Here is a 12,270-nt window from a genome sequence, read left to right as displayed (position 1 = left end):
ATTTGCCAAGCACAGATGGGGGCGTATTTACAAGGACCTTGCACCACGGGGAAAGGTCTTAAATTAAAATGGGAAAAATAACATCAGAGAGACTCAAAGGCCTTATAAATATGCCCCAAGCAACCTATGAAACTCTAGCAGTACATATCAAGAAACCTAATTGATTTCAAAAAAAGTTTTTAAACAAATCTTGTAAAGCAATTATATTCCTACATTCATGGGGAAGTGAGTTAAAATGCCCTAAGACACATGAAATCATGTTTTTTAAGGCCCTTGCATCATTTTTGCGTTACTTTTAACATGGCTATGTAACTCAAAGAATCAAAATCTAAATTTGCCAAGCACACATGGGGGCGTATTTACAAGGACCTTGCACCACATGGAAATATCTTAAAATAAAATTGGAAAAATTACATCAAAGGAACTCAAAAGCCTTGTAAATATGCCCCAAGCAACCTATGAAACTCTAGCAGTACATATCAAGAAACCTAATTGATTTCAAAAAACTTTTTTAAAAACATCTTGTAAAGCAATTATATTCCTACATTCATGGGGAAGTGAGTTAAAATGCCTTAAGACACATGAAAGCATTTTTGTAAGACCCTTGCACTATTTTTGCGTCACTTTTAACATGGCTATGTAACTCAAAGAAACAAAATCTATTTGTAAAACACTTGACACAAAGCAACATTTTAAATACACAACTTTCTTCATAATTTTCTCCCTAAAGCATACTATTCTCTATCTAAATTAAATGAATCTTTTCTCACCTTAGCAAATACGTTATGAGTTTCAAAACAGTCTCAGACACACACCAATTTGTCTTTAGCAGAGCAAAAGGTATGCACTCCAGAGGCTGCAGCCATAAAAAGCACAGAAATGCTGTAATTCATCACACATATCTCTCATGTCACCCAATCAAAACTCTTCCCTCACTTTTTTCAAATCAACACCCTTCCCCCCTCTGCCCTTTCGGACTTTTTTGCATAGCAACCACCTCCTGAAAGACCTCTGATGTTTGCAAGTTCACACAACAATGTTTCATTTGAACTCTGAACTCTCAGTACACCTGCATATCCAGTGCAATCTTTCATTAAATGATTTTTTCTTGACCATTCAAATTACATCTTTCAAAGAACTCATCCATGCACCCTAACTTTCTGTTTTCAGCAATCACTGCTACTGCTTCATTAACACAGAAACTCCACAGTTTTTTTCATTTTAAACTCTTATTTTTTCAACTGACCTTTCATTGCCACACTTCATCTGACTGCAGCAGAACCTTCTCTCACCATGTTTTCTGTCTGGATTGTTGGACATAGTTACATCTACTGGGCTCAAAGGTATGCTGATAACAGAAATTTACCTAACCTCAATTTACAAAATGTGGAAATTAAGTGGATTGGCCACAGAGGATTAAAATGTCACCAATTGATACCATTGGTGAAAACCTTTTTGCATTTGCCAAAACCTGACCTGTTAATTGTGCATTTTAATTGGTTGTCAATTCCAACACTTCAGATGTGTTTTGTGAAGTAATTTACCTCAGGGTATTTAGAGAGGTCTACATGCTAAATGGCTAAATGGAATTTCAATCAAATTTGTGAAAATGGTAGGGATTGGTATGTAGTATGAGCTAATCTATATTTGGTGAAAGTGTCTCCAGTCGTTTTTCTGTAAATTACTTTCCCACCTTTTTTAATGGAGCGCTTCCCGGTGAGCGCCCCGGTACGCGAACCGGCAGCGTTACGGGAGTCCTCCATTTTGTGTTTCGGTAGAATTGAGATACAAGATGGAGGGCAAATAATCTTCAGAATGGGTACAAGGGGGCACGTAGACGTATCCTGACCCCCTAGGTTTTCTGAGGGTGGCTGAGGAGGTCCATATGTGCGGGAAAAAAAAATAATAATTTTCGCGCGGTTAGCGTCCGGTGCGCGTACCAGGTAGCTCTCCAGGAAGCGTAAATTGTGAAATTAGTAAAAAAAAATTACATTTATAATTTGTTTATGGTGATCATAATTAGGGTAGCTCTGAGAAGAGCTTTTGGGTTTATGGTAGATTTAGGTACTTATAAGTAGGTACCAATGCACAGTCTTAAATTCAGAATAAAAATTCTGTTTCCCTCATCTGAGAAGTGAACTCCATCTCTTCTGTAGATATCTTGCATGTAGTAACGCAAGTTATTGTTGTACATGGAGCCCATTCCATGGTCTCTCATGTAAGCTGAAACAGACTTATTTACATGCTTCCTCGATTTCTCAATTTGTGGACAAAATTGGTTCGACCACCCCCATTTCTGTCTTTGGCATATATTTGAATATACCAAGGCAGTTTGAGGAAAAAGTGCCATCAATTGCTCAAAGGTGTCCTTTAAAAGCATTTCCAGACCTACCCCAGTCAAAGTGCCCAAGTCATTTCCTCCACAGTGCACAATTAATAGGTCAGGTTTTGGCAAATGCAAAAAGGTTTTCACCAATGGTATCAATTGGTGACATCTTAATCCTCTGTGGCCAATCCAGGTGATTTCCACATTTTGTAAATTGAGGTTGTGTAAATTTCTGTTAGCAGCATACCTTTGAGCCCAGTGAATGTAACTATGTCCAACAATCCAGACAGAAAACATGGTGAGATGAGGTTCTGCTGCAGTCAGATGAAGTGTGGAAATGAAATGGCAGTTGAAAGAGTAGGAGTTTGTAATGAAAAAAACTGAGGAGTTTCTGTGCTAATGATTCAGTAGCAGTGATTGGTGGATTTTGATTGCTGAAAACAGAAAGTTAGGGTGCATGGATGAGTTCTTTGAAAGATGTAATTTGAGTGGTCAAGAAAAAATCATTTTATGAAAGATTGCACTGGATACGCAGGTGTACTGAGAGTTCAGAGTTCAATTGAAACATTGTTGTGTGAACTTGTAAACATGAGATGTCTTTCAGGAGGTGGTTGCTATGGAAAAAGGTAGAAAGGGCAGAGGGGGGAAGGGTGTTGATTTAAAAAAAGTGAGGGAAGAGTTTTGATTGGGTGACATGAGAGATATGTGTGATGAATTACAGCATTTCTGTGCCTTTGTTGGTTGCTGCCTCTGGAGTGCATACCCTTTGCTCTGCTAAAGACAAATTGGTGTGTGTCTGAGACTGTTTTAAAACTCAAAAAGTATTTGCTAAGGTGAGAAAAGATTCATTTAATTTAAATAGAGAATAGTATGCTTTAAGGAGAAAATTATGAAGAAAGTTGTGTATTTAAAATGTTGCTTTGTGTCAAGTGTTTTACAAATAGATTTGGTTTCCTTGAGTTACATAGCCATGTTAAAAGTGACGCAAAAGTGGTGGAAGGGCCTTAAAAATACGCTTTCATGTGTGTTAGGGCATTTTAAGTCACTTCCCCATGAATGTGGGTAAATAAGTGATTTACTTGATGTGTTTAAAAACGTTTTTTTAAATCAATTAGGTTTCTTGATATGTACTGCTAGAGTTTCATAGGCTGCTTGAGGCATATTTACAAGGCCTTTGAGTCACTTTCATGTTATTTTCCCCAGTCATTACATCAAATAACAACCAACCACCCTACAAATAACAACATATCATCTACCCATCTACCCTGCTGAGGTTTGTTACGGAACATCTCCAATTTACAGCCGAATGTGCACTATGAACAAAATTGAATGCCTACTACTCTGCCTAGCACTCCACCCATTGTTCTTTACATCTTAAAATGGAAGGATTTGGCCTCAACAGCTGTTTTCCTCTAATTTCCAAGGGGAACAGGATTCCTGTCCTATTCAGACTCTGACAAGGTATATCCTTCTTTACACCATCACTAACTTGGATAATTTTGCTCCACTCACCAATATGAAGCGCAAGATGGACAATCCATTCTGCTCTCACATAAAACAGATTGCCACTTCCATGAGAGATGCATCAACACTGCCATAATCAAAGCAGCAATAGCACAATTCTAGTTTCATACTGTCAAAACTGAATATTCTCTAGAAGAACTATTCTGAGTCTAGCAACAACTGATCACACACTCTCCTCTCACCATGTAATCACCTTCTTCTGAACAACTCTGTGAAGATTTATTGGTTTTCCCTCAAGTGCAAAAGTCCCCCAAGTTAGTTGGGAATGAGGAGGTCTAAGGTTTTCCATCAAGAAGGGAAATGTATATGTTGCCCCCGAGGATTAGAGGTTTTGTAATTGAGATAGCCAATAATGTTGACTATTCCACACTAGTTACAATAATCACTAGGTTTGTCAATGTGTTCCTGCTGACAGATGACATTTCAAACAGAACCATCATTATATGTCTTCGTAAGATGCTCTATACATACCCTTAGGAGGTAACAAACCAGAGACGCATGTATGGCTTCCACACCATTACAAAAATTCAAGATATGGCGGTCACCTCACAACTTTCTGGTTACTTCAAGGGAAACTGCCTCCTTTGTGACTCTTAATGTGGCTTCAGATGTCAAAGGAGAACATTAGCAGCAGTAATGAACATCAGCCAAAAGCACCGATCTTTCTAGATTTGTCTGTAGCCTAAGAGGTATTGAATTGCAATTGATCAAATTCTTCTTAGTCAACTGCAATCTTGAGGTGAAACTTGGTTGACTGATGGTGAATAAACAATATGACCATTGGAGTTTCCAAACGGTCATCACTATCCTAAACTCTCTTAACATATTAATTCTTGTTCTTTTGGGCTGTCATACTTCTGATTACTTCAAAAGAAATTGCCTCCTCTGTGAAGGAGAACCATATCCGCAGTAATGGACATCGGAGACAAACTCTCTCAGCCAAAGACACAGATTCTTCTGGATTTTTCTGCAGCTTCTGATACACTTACCTGTAAACATTTCTTTTCAAATCCAGAGTCCTACTGTAGCCTAAGAGATGTTGAATCCGAATTGATCAAATTCTTCTTAGTCAACCGCACTCATAGGATGAAACTTGGTTGACTGCTGGTGAAACATCAATATGACCAGTGGTATTTTCTAAGGGTCTTCCCTCTCCTAAACTTTCTTCAACATATCCATGCCCCAACACAGGGATCCACAAAAACTACAGTATAGGTATCATGCATTTATGCCAATGAAACCTAAATAAAGAGTCAATGGAAATCCAGAAAATTGAAGAAAAATACTTGACAATCCCAATAAAAATGCAAAAAAGGAAAACAAGTATAGATCATGCCTCAAAATCATGAAAAATTAGATAATCCTTTTATGCCTCAAGAACAAAAAGAGACTATAACCACTAGCTGTCTCCCGAGACTCTGCTTCCTATCAAACCCTGTTAAATATGTCAGGTACTTGGCAGTTATCTTTGACAATTAATGCTCTTACCACATTCAGGTTAATGCTGTGTGTGCAACATGCTTTTTGATATTGTCACAATCCTCCCACTACTGTAAACTGAAGAACAACTTTTCCACCTTAGCCACCTCTCTCCCTCTCGTATCAGCTACTGTAATGTAGTCTCATGACAAACTCTAGACCCAGAACATAAAGGGCTCAACATACGAAGGACTCTTACGATACCACTCTGGACCACACAAGTTTCCACTGACTGCCCATCAAAATAATAATTGGATTTTCTACTCTTTCCTTGGTTTATAAAGTCTTCCATGAAGTCACCACCTTAGCTGAAGCATCTCAACATTGTGTCTCAACTAACAAGCTACACCTTTTGAGGGAAGATCACTGCACCAACAAGATTACGCCCTCTGGGCCTCTTTCCCAGTGCATCTTACCAGGAAATCTATTTGAAAGCATGAGAGTTCTTCATTCAATCCCTTTTGCTCATTTTTGGTTCTGCTGTAAAATTCAAACAGTATTCATTTACATCATTTATATATATTATTTTTCACCTCAACATGACTAAATGTAACCTCTAGACCAGTTCTAAACCTTTGGGCCCTACACGACTGCTCAATAATGGGGCTATCACCAGAGAGGAGAAGATGTGAAGTGGTTTTCACCATTAACACATATGTTAACCACTTCACATATTTGTGAGGTAAAAACTGGCACTCATTCCAAGACTGGAATGGTAACTCAGGACTCTGAACTCATATTATCTATCACCCACTGGGTGATAATCGTGTATTCATTGAAAAAGTGACCAAACTCATCACTGGTAAAAGAAATGTTGTCCTCTAATACCATCGACTAGGGTGATTGAATATCGTAAGCATTTTTATAACTCTCAAACGAATACCATTGCTAATAAAAGCAGTATGACACAACTGTGTAGAATCCCCACAAATTTGAAAAGGTCCATCTGGGACTTTATTTGACATAGAATGCTGTTCTGATTACTAAACCCTTTACTGGATGACTAGATAGACCTCACTTCGTTCTCCCACACCACAGAAAAACATTCTGATTGCTGAGCATGGAAAAATAACTAAAAACTGCATGTAAGAATTTGAATTATTAATTGGAGGGAAGGAATTAAATGTTGATGTGTACGATTGGTTAAGGTCCGCCAAGGTCTGGTAATCCAACATTTTTGTAAGTCCAAATTATTCAGAGAATTTACAATACTTTTTGCTGGATACCACTAAAGCTCCCAGAACCTCAAAGGGGTCTGGACTCAATTCTCTGACCCCGCTCGCAGGCAGGTCACTCCCCACGCTGCTGCATTGTTTTTGCCTAATCTTGTAATTTTCCCCTGTGCCTTACTTGCTTTCTTGCACAGACTTGTTTTTATTCCCCTGTGCCTGTACTTGCTTTCTTGCCCAGAATTGTTTTTATTCCCCTGTGCCTAACTCGCTTTCTTGCCCAGGCTTGTTTTTATTCCTCTGTGCCTGTACTTGATTTCTTGCCTAAACTTGTTTTTCCTCCCTGTGCCCAGTTCTCCTGCGGCCCGGACTGTTTTTCCCGCTGCAGATTCCCTGCGTTCCTGCCCCCCTGCAATGCCATTCGCTTCCCCGCTCCCGCCTCCCAGCTGTTCCTCCCTCCCACATCCCCTCATATGGAGGCCACTGCATGGCCACGCGCAGCTGGTGCTTTGCTGGTGCACCAAAGGCGCGCATAAGGCAAGCCTGTCTGTGCCCGTCCGCACCTGGACTGTGCCCAGCGCCAGGACCCCTGGACCCGCGAACACCACAATGCCCGACACCACTACGATGCCAGACCCTCCACGCACTCAACATCGGGTGATCAGACAACTGCTTCCTGGCTGGCCAGGTCTTCGCTATAGGCGAAAGTTTGATCTTCTGACATGATAGATAAGTGGTGCAGTGTTCAAATGAGTGCTATACATCCAACATTCATAAACTCCCAATCATTCTCTGCATGTTCACAAACCCAACATAAACAGGGGGAAAGAATATTCAAATTAAAAAGAAAGCACCAAACGTGAATCGAATTAGAACAGCAAGTGATTCCTTAGATAACACTTGCCGTAACAATGACACACTAAAGCGTCTATATAAAAAAAAAACTTGCGAGCAGGTGCCCGCTAGAATAGTAGACAACAACAACAAAGGTTTGGCTTGAGCGCAGTAAGGCTAATAATAATATTTGTTTATCAAAGATATTATGGACGTTGACTCACTATGACAGCTTTTCTACTTATCAAACCCTTTGGAGGAGTCACCGTCAATGAATTTAGCATCTCCTATTTACAACTGATTAGAGACATCAAAACTGTCCCTAATGTTTTTTTACGCGAAGAGCTAGCAAAATTGTTTTTAAAAAAAACTACAATTCCTGGCACAAAGAATGCTAAACCACAATTCCTTGCGAAAGGGACACGGTCCTATTTACAAACTGAGACCCGGAAGAACATTACGGCGTCTTTTGGAGAGAAGGCAACGCCATAGGGAGACTCCGCGTCCTGAACTAAAGGTAATTGACCGCATTTGCAGCAAAGCGATACTAAGCAGCTTGCAACATCGAAATACAGAGCGTTTGTGAGTGAATATTGACACTCGAAACAAGAACTTGAGCCTTGCGATTTAATAATTGTCTTTTTGTCAAATGTCTATCCTTTGATACAAACATGGCCTCTGTTTTATAAATTACAGAGACGACAGGAGAGGCTTAAACAACTTAAGGAAACTGCATCATTCAATTAAGACAAAAAACTCCCCGTGGAGCCTATTCATTTATTGATTCCTACAAACTTATTAAGTACGATTTCCTTCCCTCCCCTTTAAAACTATGAGTTAACATCACTAGACATTGTCAGCTCATTGCTCTTTTTTCCCACAGTTCCCTTCTATACAAGACACCAAAAGCTGACCAGGTACTACTGATGTGTGAGTTGGATTGAATGTTAAGTCGAGTGATGCCCAATGAGATGACTGATTGAATGGTTTGACTTATGTTTTTCAGATTGAATACTCATATGGTCCTGAGGAGAATCCCATCATTCTTGGGGATTCGAAACTCGTCGACCCCTTCTTTGTCTTAAGCCAATCATTTGGAATGTTGAGCAAATCCATAAATTCTTTGATGGCTTAAAAATCGATTGTTCCTAAAAAGACATTCTTTCAACTCTGTTGTTGTGGTTATTACCTGCCAGATATAACTGGGATCAGTGCAGGGCTCCTATTTCCACACAATCCACATTTCCTTTCTTATCTTTTTTTTCTTTTACTCACAGATGTTCGAATGTTTTGCCTGTTTGAGGTTGATGTATGACTTTGAGTAGATTATCACGCTTATTATTTATTCTCCAATTCCGTTTTAATTTTTTTCCATCACGCACTTGTACATGTTCACACATAGATTTTAGTGTTAAGGAGTCTCCCCTCCTATGTATTTATAAGAGAGACTTTAAATTGAAGGAAAAGAAAAATGTCCTAATCTCTTGGTTATTACATATATACAAACATTAAAAAAATTCCAACTAACGATGGAAACAAAAAGAATAATAAATTTTTTTTTTTGAAGATTCAATTCTGGACTGAAAGAGTGGTCTATAGAAATGAGAGATCTGATGCTCATTGTTCTATTTAGTTCTTAAGTTATTGAGCAGTACTGGCATTCTGTTTTGTTGATTACATAATTGGCGCAGCCTTACTGCGCTCAAGCCAAACCTTTGTTGTTGTTGACTACTGACAGTTTTTCATGGCTGTTGCTTGACCAGAGCTCACACCCTATTCAACCAACAACTCAATTTCTCACAAATATCCCACATTAGCAGTGAATATATCATCCAAACTGCAAATCACAAATGAGAATTTGAATATGTAAATGTGGGATACTTGTAAAGCGCACTGTTACTCTACCCGAGTGTCCTGGCGCTGTAGACCGCTGGGGAACCCGTCCTGGTTTTCCCTGTGAGATGGTCCCTTTCTGGGTAACTCCAGGGTGAAACCAGGCATCCCCGGCATCTGTGGGGGGCCGTTGTAGAGATGAGGCAAGCTTAATGCCCAGAGTTGCCGAGTGTGATCCTTGGTTAGAGTAGGCACTGAGGCCAGAATTATCGAGTCCGTTGACCCTGGTCCAAGACCCTGCCGCGTCGGGAATTAAACCCTGGTCCCGGGCCGTTCTCTGCTTACAGGTCTGCCGCCTCTAACCAGTGAACCACACCTCTCCACTGAATATGACTCAAGTTGCAGACACCAAGGATGAAACCACAATTAACCCCTCCCACGCTGGTGACAGAACCGCTCCGTCACGCCTTTCGGGTGGGCTGTGCTGGTGACGGAGCGGTTCCGTCACGGCCCGCTCGCCGCGTCTGTGTGGTGCTGATTTCGTGCCTGCGCGGCGCGTTCTATTAAGTGGGCGGGGCCGTGACGGAACCACTCCGTCATAAGCACAGCCCACCCGAGGGGCGTGACGGAGCGGTTCCGTCAGCAGCGTCGGAGCCCCGCGCACCCCCTCCTGCCCCCTAGCACTGCGCAGCGAAAGCGTTAATATCAGTGATGAGGTGTTGATGCCAAAACTTGGCTATAGAAGTGCTCCACTCACAGGTAGTCATAAGTTAGACATAGCTCTGAGACGAACAACAAGTCCAATTACAGAAGTGAAACAGTTCAGTCACATCAAGCCATGGCTTCCGAGTGAAGTGAGATGCATATTTAAAATGACCTGCATCACACACAAAGACAGGCATCCTGCAGCCCTGAAATACAATGCACGGAGAAGAATCAGGTCAACAGGCTGTCACCATTTTTGATGCTATGAATCAATTTCATTGGGGCCTCCATGGCACAAAACACAGAACTAACTTGTTTTTATTCATCCTTATACTGAATGACTGATGAGGAACAACACACAAGAGCATCATAATGAAGGGAGTTGCATCGCTCTTGCACCCCGAAAGGTAGTGCAAGAGTGACGTAAGCCGAAAAGTCACACAGGGCCAACTTGAGTAGCCTTGAGTGGCTTCATAAATCTTTAGAAAAGCAACGCAGCATGAATCCCTGCTTTGTGTTACTCTGACCCTGAGAGGCATTCAATAGGTGTTCAGTGGTTGTTTCAATGCAACATCCAAGTCTTTCGATGCAATCCAAGATTACCCGAAAGTGTCGGACCTGGGATTGCCCCCAAAACCTACTCATCCCCAGGTGAGGCATAACGAGGGGAGATGTTTTTATTTCTCCTTGTTTTTGATCTTTCAATATGTTGCAGTCGGCAGCACACATGGAAAGAGGAAACAACCTCACAAGATACTTTTAATGTACCCCTTCCTGCACATAAACAATCCTGCATGCAACAGAGACACCCTTACACCATGGTGCAAGGGTGCCAGCGTTGGAGCTGGGCAGTCCACTGTGCATTAGCACTGAGGAAAGGACAGTGTTGAGCTATAGTTCTCTGGGATACAGGGTGGCACAGAAACGTGTTGCACTGTACCTCTTGCCAATAAATACGGCAACAATAGTTAGATACTCACTGTAGTCTACTGACTCCAAAGAGGTTATAGTGGTCTCTGCATTCCTTGGGTAAATGGATAATCACTCCATAACAAAGAGACATCTTGAAAATGTTCTTTAAGGGTTCTGGCTAATACTTCCATAGATACAATAGCTTGATCGATATTAATGTTACCTCCATTAACCTGGGGAGTCTTGAAATCAATAGATATGCAGTCCGTGGTTTCGTGATGTAAGCACCGCAGACTCAAAGGGTACTCACCTGTCTCATTTGAAATCTCACCAGCAGAGCAGGGAACACAGTCAAAGCAGCAGACAGGCCACCCTTTCCTCGCAGACTGTCTAAACCCAGGGAGGCAGCTCTCACTGCAGAAGGAGCTGGGAGCCTGGAGAAAGAACAGATATAGAATGAGGAGCTAAAACCATAAATCACTTGACGAAAAATATATTACATAGAGGGACGTATAGTTTGGTGCTACAAAGGGATACCATAGGGTACTGAACCATGTCATAGCATACAGTACTATTCCATACCACAACAAAGCAATTGAAACCAAGCCATACCCCACTGTATCACGTCTACCCAATGTAGTGTAGTTCCAATAGTACCCTGTCCTGTAGGACCTATGCTGTTTACGGAAAACATATACTGTGGGTCTGGTGGCAGATTGACTCCGGACACCCCTCCCCCATATGTTAGCCTATGTCTTTGTATTAGCTAGCTTGCAGTGCCACTAGAATCTCCTGTTATCAGAGAGATATGTTTTTCCCAACTTCTGAACACAATAACCTCAGACTCGTGGAAACAATATACTACTTTTCACCCAGTCACTTGTGCTTGCTTGGTTTGCTCTCAGAGAGATACATTGAAGAAACAGTTGAGTGTGTTTACAACCCCCAAACCTGAATAGTGAGAGTGTGAGACTTCATCCTGGACTTGAGCTGGACACCCCGCAAGGGATAGTCAGACCCCTGTCAGCTGGAGCGATGGCATGCCAGAGCCGCAGCATCTCTGGTCAGTGTGTCAGCCTTGAAGTCTTGGTTCCCTCCTCACTACTGATAGCAAGAGATGCTGTCTTTGTACAGTCTATGTATGTGTGTTACCCATTGTTCAGTATGAAGATAATGTTGGGTATTAAACCTTTGTGCGTAGATAGGAGAGGTGCAGTGTACCTCCTGGAGAGTGTACTCATAAATTATTCATATGTGCTAAGGATGACGTCTTAGCAATATTGATCGGGCAGAATTCACCCTCGTCATAGAACTAGGTGAACGGTTTATTCCTTAAAATGCTACAGTCCTTATAAGGTTTAATGTCCATATAAGGCATTCTGTCCTTATTTGGAGTTATGTCCTTATAAGGCTCGTTCATAGGAAATGACGAGTGGATGATGTAGGGAAAGTATACGGTGTTCCCTTGACCTATATCAGGGTACCTAT

At 41.2% G+C, this 12,270-nt stretch overlaps 1 protein-coding gene across 1 annotated transcript in view; it reads right to left on the bottom strand.

Moving 5' to 3' along the window:
* The window catches only part of LOC144751982 (vomeronasal type-2 receptor 116-like), a 163,631-nt gene that overhangs the window by 136,965 nt on the left and 14,396 nt on the right, over window positions 1-12,270 (bottom strand). The window contains exon 3 of the mRNA XM_078639941.1: window positions 11,093-11,216. Coding sequence (XP_078496067.1) covers window positions 11,093-11,216 — 124 coding nt within the window. The remainder of the gene's footprint in view (window positions 1-11,092; window positions 11,217-12,270) is intronic.

This window comes from Lissotriton helveticus, chromosome 4_2 (genome assembly GCF_964261635.1).
Source record: "Lissotriton helveticus chromosome 4_2, aLisHel1.1, whole genome shotgun sequence".
In the NCBI taxonomy this organism is placed as follows: Eukaryota; Metazoa; Chordata; class Amphibia; order Caudata; family Salamandridae; genus Lissotriton; species Lissotriton helveticus.
Note: the sequence above shows the minus strand (reverse complement) of the source record. Positions and strands in the feature narration are given on the sequence as shown.